General features: G+C 37.2%; 1 protein-coding gene across 31 annotated transcripts in view; it reads right to left on the bottom strand.

Moving 5' to 3' along the window:
- Nucleotides 1–24830, bottom strand: part of GPHN (gephyrin) — a 277246-nt gene that overhangs the window by 25022 nt on the left and 227394 nt on the right. For all 31 annotated transcript variants that reach the window (XM_086892689.1, XM_086892677.1, XM_086892679.1 and 28 more), the window contains 7 exons: nucleotides 22860–22997; nucleotides 17836–17928; nucleotides 14816–14871; nucleotides 9825–9944; nucleotides 5695–5753; nucleotides 5340–5493; nucleotides 3397–3518 (listed from right to left, as the gene is read on the bottom strand). In XM_086892689.1, the coding sequence (XP_086748815.1) occupies nucleotides 3397–3518; nucleotides 5340–5493; nucleotides 5695–5753; nucleotides 9825–9944; nucleotides 14816–14871; nucleotides 17836–17928; nucleotides 22860–22997 (742 nt within the window). The remainder of the gene's footprint in view (nucleotides 1–3396; nucleotides 3519–5339; nucleotides 5494–5694; nucleotides 5754–9824; nucleotides 9945–14815; nucleotides 14872–17835; nucleotides 17929–22859; nucleotides 22998–24830) is intronic.

Below are 24830 nucleotides of genomic sequence, written 5' to 3' on the forward strand. Positions count from 1 at the left end.
TATATGCCATGATACATTAAGAAAACAGTACAAGTTTTGAATTTTTCCTTCTGAAAAGTATGTTTGCCACTTATTTACTACACCAGTAGATATTGCAGGCATATAAAATGTTCCTTTTTTCAATGTCTGGATACATGTTATACATACAAAATGCACATATATACATGAGCACACACAAACACACATAATCTATGGTTTAACTTCAGTAAACCATAAAACAGACACTGAAGGCTTGTTCCTCCTCTCTACAAACAATCTAACTAAAGGGTTAAAATTGTAACCCTTGTAACATCTTTCTGGTAAGTCCTCCTGCATTTGTTCAAGCACCACAGTACTCCATCAAATCAGTCATGTTAGCCCAAAAGATATGTACTAAAATATTTGTATGGGCAACACTCAGTTAGCTTTATTTCATAATGAAATAACACCGTACTTCTTATCAAAATGACTTACACAATCAGATTTTCCTTTTGAAAGAAACAGGACTGCAGATACATTTAGCTGTAAAGATATGGACAGGGCATGTGAGTGTGGAAGAATGCCAGAAGACTTGCTAAGACTGAATCCTGTTATCTGGTGCAGAAGGTTTTTAGCTAAGTCAACAGTACTGAATTATTCTTTCAAAACTTACTGCAATTCTGCAATGGAAGGCTCATTATTTCTATTCTATGAGCTAAAGTTACCTCTGCTTTGTTAGCATGAAACAGACAAAAGCAGGAAACCAAACATTTGAAAAGAACTGTTACTACCTTTGCCAAGGTCATTAGACTTGGGGATCATTTTAATAGTGAAGATTCAAAAGAATCAACCTCTCTCGAAACTGAAAGCAAAGCTGCAGGCAATTCCTCAGACTGATATATTTGTTTGCTGCCTGGTGTTCAGCTAGCATCTGACAAGTAAAAAAGGTCATAAAATATATCTGTAAAAATATAGAAAACAAAAAGTTCTCTTGGGCCTGAAATCTCACTACAAGAAAGACATTCCAAAAAAGAGCAATGAAGCTGTTGAAGGATCTGGGGCACACATCTGATGAGGAGTGTCTGAGGGAGATGGAATTGTTCAGCATGGAGAAAAGGAGGCTCAGGGGAGACCTTATCACTCTCTACAACCACCTGAGAGGAGGGTGTAGCCAGGTGGGGATCAGTCTCTTCCCAAGTAACTTATGACAGGATGAGAAGAAATGGCCTCAAGTTTCAGCATGGGAGGTTTAGATTGGATATCAGGAAAAAATTCTTCTCTGAAAAGGCCATCAAGCACTGTGACAGGCTGCTCAGGGAAGTGATGGAGTTTCCATCCCTGGAGGTATTTAAAAGACATGTAGATGTGGCACTTGGGGACATGGTTTAGTGGTGGAGTTGGCAGTGCTGGTTGGACTTGATAATCCTAAAGTCTTTTCCAACCTAAATGATTCTATGATTCTAAAGTTGTTTGCCACTTATTACTGAGAGCTTTTAAGATTATTTATCTTCACAGACTCTCCATGCCTGAGAGGTCATAGAAACAATTCCTGAAGGTGATGGAGTACATAGCTACAGTTTTGCACAATGACCTTACGTTAAACTCTCCTTTTGATGTTGACTTTACAGCAAAGTAAAGACTATACCTATTTGATTAGGACAAGACCAGAAAGAACAAACAAGATTTCCACTCTTATTTTTCCATAGAGGACTACCAGGGAAAGCATCTTTTCCATTGGATAATCGGCAATACAGGATACATTGGTAATACAGGATGTAAGTTGTCCTTGACAATAATGTTGGTAACGGTAGCTGTTACTTTTGCTCCTGCAGGTGGCAAGAAATTCCACCTACAATCTTTTGCCAAAAACAACCCCTGCCAATCTCTCTAAACAGAGATGACTCTCGGGAGCTAAGAGACTTTTTGCGCCTGTTTTCTTTTTTCTTAGCTACACAAATCTAGAACCTGATCTCTGGATATAAGTTCCATTTGAAAACTTTTCTAATTATGTGTTAAAGTTTAAAAAGGTCCTTATAATATATATAATATAGAAAGCTCTAGCAATTGAGGACATTTAGATACCATTTCTGGAAAGAACAGTCTCATGAGCTTAGACCCTGTATGACCTCACCACGTGAAACTGGAAGCATTCATGGGCAGGAGGGCTTGATATTTATTGCTGCTTGGAACTGCAGTGGTGTTTTGCTAGGCTAGAGAAGCAAAAAGGGATACCTGGATGCAGTGAGACTGCCCAGAAGGGTTTGCCTTCCCTAAGATCACAACTGTGAAGTAACATTCCCTGTATGAGTACTTCAAATTCAACTGCATTTCCTGCAGCCACCATGCAGGTTGATTTAATTATTGCAAAACCATGCAGTGGCTGGCCCATTCATATACTTTCTGTCAAGCTAGTGTGGTTTTGTATTGAATACTGCTACAGGGAAGACTGGGTTTAAAATTACCTGATCCCTTACAATAACCTGGTTGGATTCCCTTTTAGTCCCTGACTGGGACCTTGTTATCTGCTTATCTGCTTTTACTTATTTTTTGGGTTTTTTGCTTTTAACTACCCACTAGGACACCCTGAACAACTCCCTGTCAAACCAAGTCTGTCAGTTGGTTTGATGCCCAAACTGAAATGCAAAAAAGACTATTCAAAGCCTCTAGGTCTCAATAAATTGAGGAAATACATTATGCTGAGGAACTCAAGCCATGGATGGCAGTCACTGCATAGTCTTGTGAAGGACAGAAAACGGAACACTTCCATCACTTATCCTAGAGTTCTCAAGAGATTCACTTCACTACCACTGGGAAACAATGAGCAATCGCTGTCAGATGAACAGAAAGACTGATCAGTAGGGTGCTACCCTGTGGCAATCAAAGTAAAGACCACTAAAGTTAAAAAAAAAGGAATTCTTCCACAGATTTCTGGAAATGTTGAGCAATATGCAGCAGTGGGGTCTTCCTTAAAAGGCAATTACTCAGAATATGACAAAATTTAATACTCTAAATTAATTTTGGCATGGAAAATAAACTCAAAGACAAACTTTCCTTCTCCTTTTATTTGATCAGAAAAAAAGTATAGCTGCTGTAGAACTGTCTCCCCTTATGTGTTTTAAGTATAGTGCTTGGAAGGATACTGCAGCAATAAATTCAATTTGCAACAGGGAATAGATTATCTGTTTCAAGAAACTGAATGCAAAACAAATTAAACACCATTAAATTTTTTTTTTCAAAAGATTTGTCCTAATATTAGAATAGACTTGTATTTCTTGAGATAATGAAAAGGGTGAAATACTTTCTCCAAGATGTGCCTTGTCACAACGCTGTGACACTTATAATAAGTGACATTTTCTCTGGCATTTCTTTTTCCCATGGATGCCATAATGTGCATCGCATGAATATGAAGTGACATCTTTACTAACATGTGGTACTTACTTATCACCCACTATTCCCAAGTTGATTGTTGGATAGCCGTGCTCTTGGATTGTAGCTAGGAGAGTTGAACGGTTACTGTCCCGAATCTTTCCTGGCAAGAGGTCATCCTCAGGATTCAGCAGCTGTAAAACCAGAAACTCTCTCAGACAGTCTCCTTGGAATACTGTGCTTTACACAAGCGAGATTTTTTTCTTTGGGTTGGACAGGATATTTTTAGACACATATCATGAAACATACGTATAAAGTGATTTAGTGACTTTAAAATAATAAGATATGTAATGTGCTTGTTTATTCTAATCCTCCATGATGTTTAGTTTGTTTCTACTGGTCTGTGTCTGCAAAACATTCTTACTCCTTATGAGTACGTGGCTTCTAATCTCAGACATTAGCAATCAAAACAAAAACTTTTCAGTTTTCACATTATTGCTCCTCTTTAAATGGTTTTAAGGGAACCTCATTGATATTGTTAACCAGATTTAAAGGTATTAATGAACATTTTGAAGTTCATTGTCTGCTTGCCAGAAAAGATGTCTCTTAAATACAACAAGCTATTATGCATTGGATTAACAGACAGAAGCCTTATGCTTAGTTCTTACATCAGTTACTGTTTTGGATTTAAAACTTTCTCTCAAGATAGTACATCATGGCAGTTACCTCACATGTGTATGTTGGAAGCTAAACTAAAAAACATATATATGCAAATGTGTGTTTTATATATATATTATAAATTCTAATGTAGGACACAAAAGGACAATACAATATTGACAGGAGGTAAATAATAATGCTACTAACAAGAATGTATCTGTCAAAACCATAGCATTAGGTAGTAAGGTAAGAATAATGAAAAATGGAGCATGGGTAAATTTTATGCTTTGGCTTGCAGCTCTGTTTCTGTGAAGATTTAAACACACCCACTGTGCAGGGTTTCTTTTAACATTTTACAAAAGAGAATGCCCACATCAGTAAAGGACCCTTTAATGACATGCAAGAATCTTCATTCATATGGAAGTTGCTAATCAGAAAATCACCAGCTGTAATCCTTATAGCTCTATGGATTTATTCCTCAGTTAATGGTTTAGTTCCTGCATGCCACACCCTGTTTATGCTATGAAATCTGGCAACAATCTGTACACCAGATGACAAAATTCAACCTATGGGAAGATTTCAGAATCTTTCAAATTGAACATATTCAAGCTGTATGAGAATACAGCTCAATATATTGAGTTAATATTTGTGTCTGGATTTCAAAAAGTTTGTGTTAAAGGACAGTCAAAACCTCATGCTGTCTTTAACCCACACGTTCTTTAGGTTTTACTATTCCTATTCTTTCTCTATCCTACTGCTGGTAGAAGTGAGAAGGCACAGTTGCTGGCCTGGGTCAACACACAACATATGTAAAGTTAGAAAATTAAAATCTTAAACCTGAATTTTCTGATGTAGTTAAAGCAATTATAAAGCAGGTCTGCTGTTCTACCAACAGGAGAGTGTCTGGATTTCAACATATACTACTAGTAGAAAGAATTTTGAGGCACAATACTGCAACAAGGCATTTGGTATAACAATTCCATTTTCAAAGACAGCTTATCTGCCATTTGAGATAGAGGGTGTTGCTTAAAAGAAATTACTCTTCAGTCATGACTGGCAACATGAATTACAACCCCGACTACCCCCACAGGTTCTCCCTTGCTGGCAGGAGGAAAGCAGCTGGCACAAGGTTGGACACATTACCAAAATTTTGGCAAAGAGAGTGTGAAACCTGTGAGAAAGCCCCTAAGGGAGAAAACACAAGTAGATGATCATGGGTTGATCCCTCACAAAAATAGCTTATGTCAACATGAGCTGCAGTTCAAAAAGTGAGACTGCTTGGGAATAGGATGGAAGTCACTAACCAGAACACTGCCTCAAAAAAATTTACAGTATTTCAGAATGCTAAACAAACTTACCTCATTCCCTGTTGACATTACTGCAACCACTGGGAACTTGTTAACTTCTACTTCAGTTACTCCAACAGTTGCTAAGAGACCAATCTCAGATGGACCCATGTGGGTTCCTTTAGCCAGCACACATTCACCTCTTTTAATGTCATGTCCTATGGGTCTGAAAATCAGGACAGAAAAACAACATGAAATAGAAACAGAATGAGATTCGAAGTACCTTTCCTTGATTCGTCTTGCTCCAGGCGAGGAGTGTCCATGGACACTCCTTAGTGAGACTGGCAAAATGTCAGTACTACTCATGATTAAAAAATTACTTCGAAATTCATCAGCCTTACACAGAGATATTTTAACAAATACAGACCTGATATCTTGGCCTGGTCGAGCTTGCACCAGGATTCGAACTTCTAGTTCTTCAGTGCCCTACAAACGCAAGGACATCACATATGGTCAGCCGAGCAATTCAAAGAAGATTAATGTTTAATTTCTCAGAAGTCTACACAGCTTACAGCTCTCATTACACTGAGACATTATGGTTTCAGCATCATATTGTTCTCCTGATTTGTTTGTTGAGGTTGTAACATAATGTGTGCTAAAACTGAACTGCATTTTAAGAAATGCTCTTTATGATGAGCTCACTAGCGGAGGACCAGTACTGAATACTGTAGTTTTAACTTCCTATTTTTTTTTAATGATACCTGTGTTTATATAGCTTTCCTATGTTACATCTGTTGATCTGGTATACTGAGTGGATTCTTTCTACTCCTCTCAGCCTACTTGATCTGGTCAAACCATTTCAAAGATGTCATTTCAAACAGACCATTAGTCTGGCCACTACATTAGCAGAAACGTGGAAAGAAGCTACACACTGCAGCTGTTCCAGGATTTTCATGTAGATTCCTGTAGTGGATACTCCTACTTGAGAGCCTTGTACAAATCAGAAATGGGCTCATTCATCTTGTTTATTTACTGTGAACAAGAGACAGTGGATTGAAAAGTCTGATGCATTTCCTTGTTCAGAATGTCAGTAGTTTGGTGATTCATTCAATGCCAATAAATGGCCTATGACCTCTATCGTTAATATTTAATGTTAAGCCCTGCAAATGGGTTGATGATATATACACTCAGCTTTGACATAGTGCCAGCCTGTCAGTAGCACTAAATCTAAACTTAGACTGGAACAAATTCTGTTTTTACATTATCATGGCGTGTTTAATATTTAAATACCTCAAAGTTATAAATCAGGCACTAAAATGACAAGAAAAAAAAGGCAGGTGAGTGTTATTTGGAACTTTTACAAGAAAAGTAGTGTTGTATTGGACACTGGGTTCTTGTATCTTTTCTTATAGGGGCCTCAGTTTCTGAGTTCAAACTAAATGCTCTAAACTTAAGGCCTCAAAGTTAAAGCTAATGAACATGTTATTAGAAATTGAGATTCATTTACTTACTGTGAAAATTTAAACCCCTGAAAGCGAGATAATTACTAATGAAAAAATTTCTTACTTTATCCGAGTATTTTTGCTTGCTTTTCAGAGGCCTTTATTGCAAACTCCGTTTCTTTTGTACTTGTTCTTTTTGTATAAGAGATGATTTTTGTCTGTGAGTGTTCAAATTGGCTGTGCTGGTGCACAGAATGGCCTTTTGTCCCCTTATTGCCAGCTGAGGCTGTAAAAAACACTTGAGTCTTGCAATAAAAATTTGGGGCAATGGTTAGTCCCAGAATTACTCTATTTTTATGACACTCTGGGGATCATTGCTCAGTCATGAAGATTTGAAATTTCCCTATCTTTGATAACATTTAAAGATGGATAGAAGATTTTAAGGGAATCAAGTGGAAAGGCAATGATACATTTGATGAATATAAAAGGTCCTGTTTAGGACTCCTGGATTAGGGGAAATAACTAAAAAAAAGGGTTTTGAGGAATTCAGCAATCCCAGGTTTCACAGGCACTGCAAAGTGTGACTATGGACAATATGGTGATATACAGAGATTGACATCCACGGAACTGATGGATATCCCAGAATGCTTCAAGAACACAATATAATTCAAGGTGGCTAGAGGGGCTTGCAGAGGGATATGGCCCCGAAAATATCTTTCCTTTGGTGTGTGTCAGGCAGCATTCTTGCTGTGTATTAATACATTTTGAACTATATCTGGGTAGCTTGTTCTGGTGTCTGTGAACAGTGAGCTTGATGCAGGATCTAGCTCTTGCTTTGGTTGATCACACTGGGCTCCTTTCTCCTACAAGGTGACATAAAAACTCAAAATGAAAAGGGTGTAAACATCTTTCTTAATGAATGTGCATTGGGCAAGCTGATGAGAATTTTTCTTCCTGATAAATAGATGTAATTCCTTTCAGGCATCTGACTTCTAAGGTCATTTGGGGAAAGCTTGCAATGAAATTTAAGTACTGCTATCACAACTAGAACTCAAGGAATCAGTTCCTTTGAAAAGTAATCCCTTTTCAGAAGAACATTTTTCAGATGTTAAAGATTACACTTCAGTTAAATCCCAGCCCTGAAGGAGTTCTTAACACTAAAAAGAAAAATATTCTTGAAATATGTAGCCACCCAGACATGAAAAGGAAGAGACGAAAATAACATATTAATTAAACTATACTAATTATTATGAACAGGATTCATAGAGTGGTGTATTCAAAGACAAGCAGAAATTAAAGAGTTCTACCCCATACTTATGGGCAGGAAAAAGAAGTTGGAAGTGTCTGACCATACATGAAAAAACTTAGACTTTAAGCAAATAGCCTAATAATCTGTTCTCACATGCAGAGGAGAACATGCATATAAAAAGTGGAAGGCAGGACAGAGTCATCCAAAGAAGTAGAAAAATAAAAGGTTACCATGTGTGTTGCTCTGCAATGTGATAGTCCTCTCAAGATGAGGTGGGCAATGGCCACAAAAAACTTGCTCAGTAAAGCTAATGGAACGATTAACAAGCAGTGAAGGCAATGGTATATTTTACAGGAAGATATAATTTATACATATACATCTGTAACCTCAGAGCACGTTTGATAATTTCAATAATTTCCCTGATAAGAAGAACAGCCTAGACAGTTTGCTGAGTTTATTATATGTAAAAATCTATGCATTTAATAAGATTAATAAGACATGAGAAATTATACTGAGAGTGAGTTTCAGTTTTTGCAGTCTTAATCAGTTTTGAACACTAGAATTTATCTGCTTATACCTCAGCTGCAATCACAATAATGACAGTGAGCTGTGGCAGAGTGAACAGCTTGTCAGAACAGCAGCAGTAGAGCAAAGGCTGATTTGAGCACAGAACCATACACATAATTCTTTCCAAAGCTGAACTTGGAAGTTGTGTCAATAAGACACGTATCTTCTTGCCTTGAAGTCTCTCAGATGACAGCAAACATGATGATTGTGCCTTGAAATCACAACTGGGATTCAGAAACGAACACAGCAACACAAAGGAAGTCTAAGATGGACTCTTTGGAATCAACTAGTCTACAGAGAGCTCCTTTGCCTGCTTCATTAAAAGCACATTTCACTATGTTGAGACAAGTGTGCATACAGAATTAGTACTACGGTATTCATGTATTTTTGGGGTTTTTTTTCTGTGTTTTGTCTCTGTGTGCTCTTATTTGCAGCATCTGTAAGGTGGTCCACTAGTATGATTCAAAGGTAGGCTGGGAAATCTGAAAGCAAGGTTATGTCTACATTCTGGAGGAATATGCACCTTATCCATTTCTTGGTTTTCAGAAGTCTTAAATTCAGTAATGTTCTCATTTAAAAGGAGCACAAATGTCTTTTAAAAATATTAGATGTAGTTTAAAAAATCTTGGGAGGCATTTACTTCCCCTGTTTCATAACAAAACCTCTTTTTCTAAACAGATTCATTGGAAGGTATTTGTACAAGAAGTATTTTCCAAAATCCACCAAATTCACCTTTGCTGAAACAAGACCAACTCTGATAATACAGAACTGTCTTCATAGCACAGTTTAAAAGAACCCAAGTCATCCCATGGATTTTGTGGCACTTTAAACAGCTCATTTTTCCCACATAAAATCATATTCACCTTTAATTACATCAGCACTAATTAAATGTATTATTCTGAGATCAACGTGTAATTTAAGAAAACATTTCCCCTTCTTATTTGGAGAGGTTTCCACTAGCCTATATTTTAAAATGTGAATACAGTAGGCATTTGAATTGGACTATAGGCATGGATTTCCAGGAGGCATTTGCCTTTCACTCAAATCATGCTACCAAGCATTTTAGAGTCAGCATTCAACAATTTTGATGAAAAATCAGTCAGAACAGGAAGGTCTGTGGTACTATTATCACAGCCTGAGAAAGTGAGAATTGCTACTAGGAACTGATGCAAAAATCCTCAAACTTCTGAGATTACTGACGAGCTTTTCTGCATGACTGTCTTTCATATTTACAGGATTGTATCATGTGCCATTTACTGCTGCACAAAATAAAAATGAGTTTTTTAACTTGTGACTCACATCATCTGATTCCCTGATGAGCTCTGTATCTTCCACTTGCACCACTGCATCAGCACCACATGGAATTGGAGCACCAGTTGTAACACGCATTACCTGACCAGGCATCACAGTCTGAGTTGGCTGAAAAATAAAAAACCAGAAATTAATCTACTTCTGGGAAAAAAAAATAAAATTCAAAGCACTTGAACTTTACACAAGTAATCTATCTGAAAAACCAGAATTCTTATTTGCAGCATGACCCTTGATATAATGAGGGATAGCAACAGGCACAATAAACTCTAAGTCTCACTTGGCTTTATTTATATTGCCACATATCAGGTGGCTTCAGTTTTTTCTCCTTGTACTTCTATCACAATGATGATCTATCTATTAACAACTTTCAGAAGAAGGAATATACTGATACTCAGAAAAATACTTGGCACAGAAAAACAACTGGCTTAGAAATTTAACTGTTAGATGGTGACCTTCTGGAAACTTCCATGAACAAAAATCTAGCTCTTCTCAGTACATAAATATTTTTGCAGAGCATTCTGGTCACCAGGGCTGAAATGGCTGTGCTTTGGTTGGATTTTCATTCTGTTTTGTTTTACCGGCACACTATATATGAAAAACCAACATGTAATGTTAACTGCTTAATTTTTAAGCAGATTTCCTAACACAGAGACAGCTCAATACTAGTTCACAGAGAATACCTATCTTTGTGAGGGTCAATTTAGAATTCTATAAAGTCAGAGGACATTCAAAAGTTTCAGCAGAAGTAGTACAAACAATAGAAAAATATCAGAACATCATGAAAAAACAAATGATAAAGTTTTAATAACACTTCTCACCAGGCAGACTATTTTAATAAACATTTGTCAAAATCCAGGGTAAAACTGTAATTTCACTGTAACTATTTAAGAAATAAATAACTAAAAAAAAGTTCCTAAAAAAATGAAACTAAAAAAAGCTGATGTGATTGAGATTTCACTGCTGGCTCCCCACAGCACTTCAGTAAGCCTGGCTTATTTAGGTTTCAAGTGTACATGTGCTGCACACAGATCTCTGCAGCTGTGGTCAGAGCAGCATATTCTGAATGTCACATGTGTAACTCATGTACAGATTGACTCTATATTCCATATGCAGCGCTGGAATGCATCCAGCATTTCTCAAACTGTAATTAGCACACATTTGGCAGCAACCCACAGGTTGCAGGAAGTTCTGCCCAAGACTGTTACCTGCTCCTGCCCAGCAGGAATTTACTCCATGACTTTGGTCAGGAGGCTGAAAGACAGGACCAAACTCTAGACCACTGCTCAGCACTTGAACTGCATAAAGCTGTTTGCCTTGCCTGTTCTTCTGCTCCATTTCAGCACTGTCACAACCTCTGAAAGGTGAGTTTTACTTTGAAAGGTGTGTGTTTCACACATTTGGGACAGAAGCCCTAGGAAGAGGCTGGGGATGGTTTTTATCTGGCTTACCAGAGTATCACAGTGACCTTCATATTCCAAGAAACAATTGAGCTTGGAATTGACTTGAATCTTAACCCTTCTCTACAGGTAATGAAAATCTAATATCCTTGGAGAAGAACGTAAATAAAACCCACACCTGCCATATGTCACAGTGTATTTTTAGGGCAAGATTCATGCTATCCTATACCAGACTATTTATAAAAAAAAAATTAAAATAAAAATTAAGAAAACAACATTTATTCCTCACCACAGACTATTCAAGGAGTTGGGGATGGAATGCAGAGATACTGCCATTTATACTAAAGCTGCTTAAAAGGGAAAATAATGCTATCTAGTGGGTCATCTTGATTTTTATGAAAAAAAAAGTTACAAAAGGCAAAGCTTACACCTTGGATTATGTATTTTGCATATCATTGTAGATATAATCTAAAGGTACATTACAAATAGGTAATAATGTTTTGAACTTACTAAGTATTGCTGGCTTAAATGACAAATTTCAGAGGAAAAATATATTGCATAAAAATTTTCTCCCATTTAGAAAGCATCACAAAGAATACAAAATGTCTACCACTGCCACAAATCAGAACCTATGGCAATAAAATGTGCTGTAACTAACCATGTTTTTGGAGTTTATTGTTAGATGAGTTAATTTTTTGAGATGCAATGATGTGATACATTTAAACAAATTCATGATACAATTGCTTTTAGAACTGGTTATGTTGCTCATATATTTAATTTCCTTTTTGTCTGCTGAGAATTTGATCAGATTAACTTTATGAACAAAAGTCAACCATCACATTTATTTGTGAATCTCCAGGGCTGTGCTCCTCTAAGATAGAGACTGTGAAGATAAAGAAATGATTTCTCCTCAGAAAACATATTAATGTGCAAAAATTTCACAGAAGTTCTTCCAAAGGCCTTTGAGATCTCACTTTTACCTGTAATGGGGCAATACTGGTTTCTTCCTTTGCCTTCATTACTGACAGTCTACTACATTTTATTCACTGAATAAAATCCAGAAATAATCTACTAAGAACAATCTTTATCTCAGGCATTTTCTCCTGCACATTACTGTCCCTCTCCTGTGTGATTTAGAATCATCCATACTCCCTTCTGTAAAAAGGCATGAGTTAATGGAATGGTGGAAAATGCCTGCTTTTCATCCTATACTGTAGCTGATTAGTCTAGGGCCTCTTATGAACACCTTTAGAAAGTCTTGCAGGAAATGCTCTGGTCTATGTAAGTCTACAGAAGGAAAAACCATTTTTCCTGTGTTGAGTGTGTCACCAACAGGCCACTGTGGATGGCTGGTGACCAGTAATGTCAAGTGTGCCCTAACCTTCCCAAAGCAGGGTGATGTCTGAAAGTTTTCCTTGATACACAATAAAAAAAGGGCTAATGTAAACATGACCATCTGGAGATGGAAATCAGAAAATACACAAATTAAAAATTGATACAGAAATGTCCAACTTGGCTATATGGCCTCCCTGCAATTCTGAGTCCCATCTTCCTTGCTACTAGCATTTACATAACCTTTTTCCCTACAGGAGGAGCCAAATCTAAATCTATTTTGAACTCCCTGCTGTGAATCATTCTGTTAATTGGTCTGTAACATGAAAAGCAGAATGTTGCTGCTGAGAGTGACTGAAGGGTGAAATGAGACTGAGGAGCCTTCCAAGGCTATAAATAATTTCTTGGGAAGGAGATGAACCTGAAGATGTGTTTGCCCCAGAAAAAATCTTTGACCAATTATTCTGAGGTCAACAGCCTTGTTTTTCTAACTTGCCACTGGTATTTTCAGAAACAGTCTCTCTCTGCATGCCTGCTTCTCACCCAATTTTTCCTCCTCGCCAGAGAGCCTTCCTATTCCCTGTAATCTGGGAGGACAGACTGTCTCTGCAGAGAGACATTTGTGAGCTCTTGAACTTTGCAGGAGGAAAGCAGCTTCCATTTGCTCTTTTATCTTTTTTACAAACCTCCTGAACTTATTAGGACACTGAAACACTTCAGGTCTCTAATGGGAAGTACTCCCCATTAGAGACAACCTCAACACTACTGCTTTTAAGCAACACTGTGCTGTGATATTTAACTAGCAAAATGATAATATTGATGACAGGGGAATAGTGATAGAAGTGATAATTCAGTGGGTTGCTCTGCTGGTTCTTGCTATTTTATAATGATCATAAAAAGGGTTGTAAAAATAGTTGTCAAGTCTTTTGGATTCTGGACCAATTCTTGAAAATGTAGTCAGGAAAGCTAAAAATATAAGGCAGGTTAAAAAGCCACTGAATTGATTTGCTTTTGTTTTTCAGAATTTAAAGTAATTTTTCATATTTTGTACAACAGATCCATTATTCTAAGTTCACATGAATATCAGTACTGAGAAGGTGTCTATTATACCAAAGTATAATTCATGATGATGGATGGGACCTAAAGCAAAAATAATTTTTACAGTTCTTCCTGTCTATCATGATTAGCCAAAGTAAATGTCTATTACACATTTAGAGACAGTTCAAGTTCCTGCAACTGGTAATACTTCTAAAACCTGATACAACTTTTGAAATATGTCAATTTTACTTGGACTTTTTTGTTTAGCAGTCAAAATGGACGCACTATAAAATCCTCATTAAAACTGATCAATTCCTTGTTCTACCTGTGACTTATCCCTTTCTCCATCATTTCACATACAATACACAGAAATATAAATCAGGACTTGAAATAGCTGGAGAAGCATTTTGGCCTAACTCATGTTTTCCTGAACACAGCTGGCAAGTATGATTAAATGGACAGAATAACAGTAGTTGAACATAACTGATTATTTTTTCTCATTACCCCAGTATTAGCACAGAAATTTCATTAAATATGCTCTTGAGTTTGAGAGCAAATCATGAAATGCGTCTGTTCATGAATATTTATTGAGCACAGCAGGTCAGAAAGAGGTCATGCCTCACCTTGCTTTTAAAACCAATCCATGTATCTGCTAAAGTGCACAAACATCCTTCTCAGAAACCAGCCTCAAACCAGGCTGCTGCCAGGCTTCCTCAAGATTGTTCAGATCGTTACCTATCTATAAAAGCTTAATAAAAAATTTATACACTTCATTTTGCAGGTATCACTGTGAAAAATTGAAGCATCTTATGAAAACAGTTATTGGGCTGACATCCTTTAAAAATCTTCCAGCAAGAGGGGGCTAAATAATTCTTTTCTCTGCTTATGAATTGTTGTGCCACTAGAAATCTCATGTCCTCTAACATTGTACCAGGGCAGAATGTTACTGTATGCACTCCTATCAGACATGTCAGCACAGTGCTCTGAAGTATTTTGGGATATCCTTGTTAGTTCCTTATGTAACTGTACTACCTCACTTTCTGAAATCATGTCCCAAGGCACATAGCAGGAGGGTCAGTACAGCTGTGTCCTACTTCACACCACATCCAAGACTATTGAATTTTGGAGCACTAGCAAGGCTTGTAAAAATACAAAGCAAAATCATACAGAAGAAAAACACATTAAAAAAAAGAGGAAAGAAATTGTGCTCACCTGCTCACCAGCCTGGGATTCCCCTATGATGAATCGATCTCCTGGGCCATCAGCAGCTGTTAAGAGGGACAACACAAATGGTAAACACTGAACACAACAAATGATGGCATTATAAACTAAGAACAGGAGAAGAACAAAGATGATCTAATGTTTAGTTCCTCAGTGTTAGCAAGACTAAGGTTGTAGAAGTTCGGCAAACATTCTTTTAGGTCCATTTGAGGGGTGTCTATTATTTTGAAAAACACAGGTTCTAGAGAACAGAGTATTTTTAACTGAAAACTTCTGGGCAGTATGAGGTCATGTAAATGAAGACTAGGAAGAATTATATTAATAACAAAGATTTAAGGGTGTTCATGACAGTACCGCAATACTGAAAATTAGGAGTCAGAGCTCATTGATTTAACAAGTCTTTAGGACTTCCAATTTAGCAAATATGCATTTTTACAGGGACAAAGAAGGCACAACTACTACATTTAAGCTCCTGCCTGCCTCATGGTGTAAAACATGTGTGAAGCACAAGCAGCTCTGCCTTTCCAAGCACAGTAGTCATGTCGCCAAGAGTGCTCCAACAAACTGGGCTTGAGTGATCACATTGAAATCTGCATTATTATTGATTTTAAATATGTAGCTGTCAAAAGTTGATTTCCTAGAGATGAAGTCTAATCAGTGACAACCTTTATCTTAATAACCTGTGTTTACTTCAGGAGCCCTGAATATACACCTAGGTAACTTTGTATGGGGAAGAACTACTTTCAGAAAGGATGTCCATTCAGTCTATGATTTATCACATTTGTACTTGTGCACTGGCTGCAGATTTGCAGGTCGTTATCTGTGGTACTTAGTCATGTTTGAAGAGTAATAATTAATTTAGCTTTAAAAGCCTATCAAATAGACTAATCTATGAGCCTTAGAGTGAACTCTAAAATAAAGAATTAGAAAAGGACTCTTCAACTAGATATCCTTTAATAATGCATGTAATACTACTGAAAACAGTTGTTAGACCTTCACCAAAAAAAATGCACTTGGATGATCCAGCAAAAGAAGAGAAAGAAATTCCTAACAGCTAAATTATTTTAAACCTGATAAAATGCTACTGAATTAGATTTTATTCTCCCACTAATAATAATATGGAGACAAAGTTTATAGATGATGACAATGATATAAAACAAGAAAAGGACAGGGATTTGGGCAGACATGTTATGTCACTGAAAGCTAATCCTTAATTTTTTTGTAAGAAGTATCCATTAATGTAGCCAATATTACCTCTGCCTAAAAGCTTTTTTAAAAATATCCTAAGATAAGAGGTTCACAAGAATAATAAGAATAGAACAGAACAGTATAGAATAGAATAGAACTGCCTGATAATTCAGGGCTAACCAAAATGTAAAGCAAATTATTAAAGGCATTGTCCAAATACCTTTGACACACAGGTTTGGGGCATCAACCCACTCTCTAGGAAGTCTGTTCCACTGTCTGCCTCACCTCTTGGTAAAGCAATATTTCCTAATGTCAAACCTAACCCTTCCCTGGAACAGCTTTGAACCATTCCCACACATAACCTCACTGGACACCTTGATCCCTTTCCCTCTGCAGGGAGCTGTAGAGAGCCATGAGGCCACCTCTCAGCATACTTTTCTTCAAACAAGACAAACTCAAAGTCCTCAGCTGCTCCTCATAGGACATTCCTTCCAGCCCTTTCACCAGCTTTAGTGTCCTTCTCTGGACACATTCAAATATCTCAGTGTTACTCTGCTTGAATCCACCACTAAAAGTAGGGCTTGTGTATTGGTTCTGACAGAAATTGCTGAAAATGGTGTTCATGATCACTCTGCTCATTCTGCATGTTTACTGAGATTATACTCATGCTTTGCCTTACCCTGCAGGAATCAGGTTGCAAGACAGCATTGGCTTGATCCCAAGGCCCTTGTCACTCAGCGTTCTACTCAGAGCTCCCTCTCAGCTTTTCTCAGTGTTACATTGCCTGTATTTCTCTGGCTACATATGCACTTCCTTCCCGCTATTACTAGTCATTTTGGTCTGCCTGTCTCTCACACACACTCGTCTTGTGGACCTGAAATTTTATTTTTATATCAAATGCATGGGGAAGCTACTGGGTGACATCCATTGCCTGAGTCTGCAGACACTCCATTTGATGGGCAGTTGCCTTCCGTGGTTTCCACTGCCAGTAACAAAAAAGGTATTTTAATGTCCCCGGAAGAAAGTCAGCTATTGTGTACAAATCTCAACACGGTGCTATGATGATTCAACTGCTGCCATAATTAAATCACTACTAGTATAATGTTCAATTCTGTATATTTTAAATTTCCTTCACAGACATATGAGGTGAGCACCATTATTCTTATTTTACAAAGGGAAAAACTGATGCACAGAGAAGCAACTGGCTCAAAATGATGCAGCACCTAGTGGCAAAGCAGAGTACAAATTCAGGTCTCTTGGGAAATCATATTTGCTGCTTGAAATGAAAAAAGTCACACAACTAATTTAATTTATATATAGCAGCTGCGGTATTTTCAAAGTAAGAACCTCTTCTTTTGACGCATCTCCATAAGAGAACATAATGTTTTTTTGAAAATTCTCTGATCTGTAATCTGCAATGATCTGCAATCATTATCTGTATCAGTTCAACAAAGTAATAGATGTAAAAGAAAATCCTCATTAAATCTACAACAGAGGAACAGAAGATCAATCTGTAATTCAGGAACAGGTGTCCTGTTATTCTCCTGAATTTTAAATGTTTCCAATAAATGCACTAGCAGTGGAGGTGCACATCTGGGAGCACACATGGGTGTACATTTGCTAGTGTACACTTGTATCCACCTAAAAGATCTGAACTTGGCATTACGGCCCTCCTTCAAGCAGCAGCATTATATAACTGTGACTTCAGCAATGATCTGTAGCAAATCTAAACTAAAATAAGCCCTGCTGGATCCAAAACAGGTGAATTAACATGTTATAAAGTAGCAGACACTATACTTCATGTCCACAAAGTGAGTGTTTACCTCTGACAGCGTAACCGTCTTTTACTGATGCTGGAAACGGTGGTAGATTATCTTTTGCATATACATCTTGAGCAAGGACTCGCCCCATTCCATCTAGAAAAAAGAGAAAAGACCATGCTCTGTGTCATTACAGTGAGTGAAAGGGGGAAACAAAGTTAACAGTTTAAATAACAAAGTTATTGCTGTCCAATAGGAGAAATGTATGTATATGGGACATATAGACCTCTCAGGCTTTTTGATTTTTGACACTACCTACAGGAAAAAAGACTGGAGTCTGAAAGTAATGGTAAAGGATATGTTGAAGTCTGTGCTCCTGGTTATGGGGAAATTGCTGACAGTAGATTTGAATGTCCAGCATCCAAGCCCGAAGATGATAGCTCTGATTAAGGACCAGACAAGAAAAAACAAGTATTTGTTTCTTCAGGACAAGTTTTTCCCCTAATATCTCTTAAATATATATATTTTCTTTATTTTCCTTTATTTGAATTTTTATTAAATTTCATTTTGAAAAACTTGAAAAATGACATTCCAAAAGTGAATCCTGTGCGCAGAAGGTGAGAGGTGATGAATTGAGAACAATAGTGATAGACCAGTTTTCATAAATTGACAAAGATGTTTTTCAATAGATTAGCTTCACCTGTTTGCTAAGAGCATTTCTGCTTAATGCAGGGTGTGTGCAAGTAAGTGTCAGAATTATTTATATAAATTTACACTATTATAGTACTAAATATTTTAATAGCTGTTTCAAACATACTCTTTCTTTTCACTCAGCAGCTATGACTGATGAGCTGTAATTTGGTTCAGACTCCCTGTAGAGACTGATACGAATTACTTCACCCTCAGTCAAGTGGCTGACACCAGCAAGAGCTTTATTTTTTAGTATGATATTGAACAGAGTGGAAAATATGTAACTTGCCCCTTGATATAGTGTGAGAGAGAAAGCAGATTTATTACATGTGTAATTAGATGTACTGGTAAGGGACACACGGGTCAGAACTACTGAGACTGGCTTGTTTCCAGTATGTCTAAGTAGAAGAAGGGAAGCCTTGCTCATAATAGAGGCCACTGCTCCGAGGGCATGTTGTGGCACCAAAAGGCAATATCCAGCTGAAAGTATGATGGAGTGAGAGGATGCATGATTACTTCTGCCAGGAGAATTTGTGTGGATATGTGCTTTAGAGATTATGATCTTTGAGACACTCCAAAAAAGAGAAGTGCATAAAGTGTGTTTTTCTTTTTTACAGACAGGGAAATGCGTGTGGGCTTCACCGGGAAGGCAGAAGAGCTAGTGCTGCACACTAAATGGACAGATTTTGTTAAAAAGTGCACCTACTCGATTTGAAAACACTCAACTCCAGTGAAGTGCTATTATAATGAAGACTATATTTTACTTATTAACACAGAATAATTTAGTTAGTAAATAATTATTGTAACTGTAACATTATTGTGCTCATATCCGTTGTATCAACTTTCAGCCTGAAGTTGCTATTCATGCTGCAATGCCAGAAGTATTGCCATGAAAATGCTGCTGAAACCTGTTAAAGCAACTAAAAAAAGCACTATTTTAATACCCATTAATTCACCTGTGCAAACCTGCATATCAGTGGCTCTGATACACAATACAGAAGTTATTAGAAAGCTCACAAAAGCTTGTACACTTAGACTGAGAAAAAGAATGACACAGACATTTAAATTATAGCACAGAAAGGGCAGCTATCAAAGGCCTACTAAAAACACCTTTTGTTCATAGACACACGAAATCTCATACAAAAGTGATACTTCTAATTTTAGCAGGCATGTTGTGCCTTCATTTTGCTTCTTGTCTGCATGCAAAATCACACCAATTAGAGCAAAGTTGAACAGTAAGTTCTTGGCATACTGCCATGCAATATTTGAAAGGAATAAATGGCTAGCCAGTAATGGGAATGAGTTTCATTACAAGAAGAAAAATGTAAGAATTATTTGCTGAAACAGCCATAGGCATTTAAAATGAAGCAAGTCAGCAACTAGAGGACAATCTTGAGTACCTCTGTACTCTCTTTTATTAAAGAAATTATTCTAAAAATACCGTTCGACCCTATTTTGGTTAATTGTAATTCATAAAAATGTTCTGAAGAATTTTAATGTTATCAAACTGCCCCTTGTGATGCCCATAGCTTTCTGACACAAAATGGAGAATCACATTAAACTCATTTTTCAAATGTGGGTATTTGCTAAGCTCAGGTGGTGAACCTGGTAGTGTTCTGTGAACAAGTTTTATTTCTCGGGGGCACAGCAGTAAGACAGATCTTGCACTGGGATGTGATGGGTTTTGTAAATACTGCCCTGGTAGCACTTCAGTGGGAATGAAAAGTCAATGCTACCAAAACAATCAGTCAGACTCTTGGACTAGACTAGAATAAATGTGCTGTTCTCTGACTTAAGCTTATAAAATGCAGATTGCTTCTGCATTTTAGTTTCAGAAGAACGATCATAATCATGCTGTCTACAAACTTAGCCTTATGTGCCCATGGAGCTATACTCAGGTAACTGCATTTATGTGGAATAAAAGCCTAGCTGGGGGCTTCATACCAGATATTGATGATGACAGGTGAGAAACATGCTTCAGATGCCTTTGGTTGGTGACACTTTTGTAAAATGCTTCAGGACTGTCCATTTTTTTTTAAATGTGAAAGAGGTTAAATGATCTATGCAGTCACTGAGCAACATACCGGCATGAAAGTCACGTTTCAAAACATAACTTTAATGATCCTCTCCCTTATAGTAGGAGAGAATAGATAGATCTGAGAGACTACAGTGTACCTTGACTTAATCAAGAATAAAATCAGGACTGTACTGGGTATTTGTACAGAATATCATTCAGCAGCTTTATTTACAAGGATGAATGCAATGAAATACGCTTAGTTTTAACTAAATCAGGTTAAATTAATTAGGCAATTAACACTCCTTGAATTTTGCACATTTCACTTTCCTTGGGGAGAAACTGTGCTCCTGAAAGATAGTTTACAGAAGCTCAGTGGCAATTCTAGACACAAAATCACAAAGAAAACCAAGACAGCACAATAGTGCTTTTCTAAATACATCTTCAGATGTCCAGAACTGAATTTTTACAATTTTCTGAAATTAGATGTATATTACAAAAAAACCCAGTAAATGAACCTGTAACTAATTTAAAAAATGGTTCTTAATTCATTGCATTCTTCAAAATTAACGTTTTTTATCAAACACATAACTGTGTGTACATGCACACACAAACACATATGTTTATACCAAAAAATTCCATGTATTTGTCTGTATAACATTATGGTGATCACTTAAGAACTTCAGGAAATTCATTTCTGTCTTGAGATTTGTATCTGTAGATTAGGAGAATTGAATTTACAGTATCACCGACACAAGCACGTCCTTTAGGCTGTCTCTTATAGGCTCTATCCTGAAATTTCATACTATATACTTGGAAATCTTACAGTGCTAAATTAAGTGTATACTAGTTGAAAAACAAATTGCAAGATAAAATTTTGCACGACAGTGCAAAAATATGAAGGAACTGTTGGTATAATTATGTGAACATTAAATCAAGAATCTGTCTCTGAACCTACGAATGCTACTATCGATCTAACACTTGTGTTTTGGGTGAGAGGGAAGAGGGTCAAAACTAAAGTGACTCAGCAGACTCAGTTCATTATTTTTGAAAGAACAAGAGTGCCAGGAATAACAATACATATGTTCTAGACTTAGAATCAAAACTTCTTTTATTCAATGAAGAATAATAATCCTACAGTACCTTAACTGTATCTGACATACCAAAATAAATATATGATGTGCTTATTTTTCAGGGAGGCGGATGCCAGTCTTTCATCCTTTATTTCAGGAGTTCAGGGTTGAATACATAGCATTTGTTTGGACTGAATGTACCCAACACCACAGCTCATCATATTGTTTACAAAGGGCTGTCTTAGAGGAGACATTTAACTGACAGCTACCCAAAAAGGCCCAAAAATAGTCATGCTCAGGCATTTATGCCTTAGTGCCTTCTAATCTGCACACCATTATGAAAGTGCAGGGTGAACTATGCATATTCCTTGTTGATCCAGTATTGCTGCTGTTCTAAATGCAGCATAAGGAGCATTTTCTCAGAAATCCTGCTGCCAAGGCACAGGGGAGCACTGAACTTGGAGTCACTAAATGCACAGGTGTGATATTACATACATTCTGCTAAATCAGTATGCAATATGAAGACATCTTGAAGGCTTCTGGCAGCACACAGATTTGGCAAAGAACATGAAAACTTTGAACTGTTGAATGAAAACTTCTGTCCAAGCCAGAAGACAGAATATTCCATTCACAAACCATTCATGTCTCTCTGCTGTCTGTAGCACACCAATGTCCTAAACATTTTTGTCTTTCAAGGTTTATGATGCCACAATCTCTTTGCTCACCACCTAACTCTTGGACAATCTGGAAGAATCCCTGGAAGAGGTTTCTGCTTCCCTAGCTAGTTTAGGTTTACTTGTCAGCGTATTTCCTGTCATGGTTTTGTTATGTGCCGAGACCATTCTCCCAGATAACCCCTAGGCCTGATGTAAGGAACAGCAGAAGCTAGCGAGGCACCTAATAGACATTATGAACAGTATTTCAGGAAGGAGGATAGTTTAGCTCAAAAAGCATGAGTGGTGCCTTGCTAATTCCTTTTAGGACCAGAAAATCACTTCATCTATCCCTGCTTATTCATGAGTATAGATACAGTCACAAAGTCACAAAGTCTGGTATTTTGCTCACTGTTTGGTGCTTTTGAAGACAACCTCACCACATAAATCAAAACCAGTTACTCTCTACAAGGTTTCTATGGATCAAACATTAAAAGGAAGTATTTTCAGAAAATGATCACCTAGTGGTAGAAAAGAAAAGGAATTGTACTTATGTGAAGACGAGGAAAATTCTGGAACTTAATTAGAAACTGGAAAAAGAGACTGAGATGAACTATAATCACCCTCATGCTCACAAAGAATCCAACTTAATAATACCTCTGTAATTGATGATTTCTGTTCCAAGCACTGGGGTCATCTCCAGAACTGTGATGAAGGCCTTGTCCATAGATGTCAATGGGAATGGTGACATGCGATGTCTTCTTGCTACCTTGGTAATGTCAACAGCACTGTGACCTGCAATGAGAAAGAACAAGTTCATGTATGCTACAGTGAGCAGATTTGTGTAGTGATGTTCATTTAAACCACTTTACTGAAATTAATCTGGCACTTTGGAGCAAATTAAATTAGTTATCACTATTGAGCTCTCATGTCCAACACTGGGAAGACACTGTATTCAACTAGAATCAAGAGAGTGTATATCCTTATCTATAATGAAGAGCATACCAGAAGTCTCGATGAGCATGAAGATTGGTTAATCTAAAACAGCAGCCCTTCCAGGTGATGGAGTAATTTACACTGAGCATGACTATCTGAGACTAATTCTGTTCTATGAACTCAGGACAACTCACTGCATTCTGTTCCGCACAAACACAACTCAACATGCCGTGTGCACAGATACAGTGCAACATTGGACACTGTGCCGGTGAGCCTACAATCCAAGAGGGAGATGGCAGTCAAAAGGTTTGAAAGGAACATCTAGAGAGCACAATGAAGCCACCAGGCAGTCCATGCAGCAGACACTGTCTCCAGCTATAGTGGGCATCCTACCCATTGTCAAGGTTTTGTTGTCACCATAGCAAAACGTCATTTAAATGTATGATTGGAGTGGAGGCAGTAGGACAACTTAAGGAAAGCTTGTTCTTCCTAGGTGTGAGGCCCAGGTAGGGAGAAAATATGACAGAAGTTGATTGAAAATGAAGCCAACAGCATGTTTGATTTCATGATACTTACTGAGAGATTAAACAAGAGGACAAGAAGCTTTGAAGGATTTTGCAAGTGAAGATAAGCAACTCAAGAGAGAACTATTGCAGGAATACATAAACAAGAGTAACAGATATAAACCAAAAGCTTAGGACAATTACAATTGCAGAGTAACTTGAAAGGGTTTTCCTGGAACAAAAAGGTATTTATGAGAGCCAAAGGGGATGATGTTCTATATGGGATATGTAATGATATTCCTAAGTAACATAAATTACAGTACAGAAACTAATTTTAATGACACGTTTGGCTTTGAAGTCACTACATAAATGTCTCATTTGATGCTGCACATGCCTTCAGATTCTGGAAAAAAATAGATTATTGCTTGAAGTATAGTCTTCTAATAAAAAGCTAGTAAAAAACGGCACAACAATTACGCAGTCTAAGTCCTTCCTTCAGAAGAGGAGGTTTCTTAATTAATCTATATACACAATATTTGTTCAGCACTAACACATGCTTGTCTTTTTATATGAGAGATTGTTCGCTAATTATTTTTTACTATTAACACAGTAACTACCTTTCAGAGGAAGAAGTAGAGACAAGTAAAACTGCCCATCTAATTCTTCCATGAATGATTCTGGAAGAAATTATTTGAACAATCTCTTTGTACTTACTTAGAAGATAGCATGATGAAAAAAGCAGGCACTGTGAATTTGTCTAGCACAAATAATTTCTATTTGACTTAATTCTTTTCCTTAAGATAGCAGTTGGCGTTTTGAGGAAGAGAGAAACAGCTGATGAGACATTTTCTAAATATTAAGACTTTGCAAACTCTTAAACCTAACTTTGTCATAAGAAAACTAGGGAGAAATGATCCAAATTAAACTATTGTAAGATAAAAGTGTAACAAATGGAAAAATTCCATTCCTGGTTTTAACAACGGGGATCTCCCTAGCAAGGTTACATTTCCAGTTATTATGCCTGGGTTTTGTTCACAACATTGTTGAAGAGGAAAAGGAAAGCATTTGTGAAATACAATTAAACTTCCCATACCCGCCTCTGCATGGAGAAGGAAACCCTTCTCTAGCAGCACTGTTATTCCTGCAGGTCCAGCAGATTGCACACAATACATGCTGAAAAATTTTCCTG

Source organism: Cyanistes caeruleus, chromosome 6 (genome assembly GCF_971803275.1).
Source record: "Cyanistes caeruleus chromosome 6, bCyaCae1.hap1.1, whole genome shotgun sequence".
In the NCBI taxonomy this organism is placed as follows: domain Eukaryota; kingdom Metazoa; phylum Chordata; class Aves; order Passeriformes; family Paridae; genus Cyanistes; species Cyanistes caeruleus.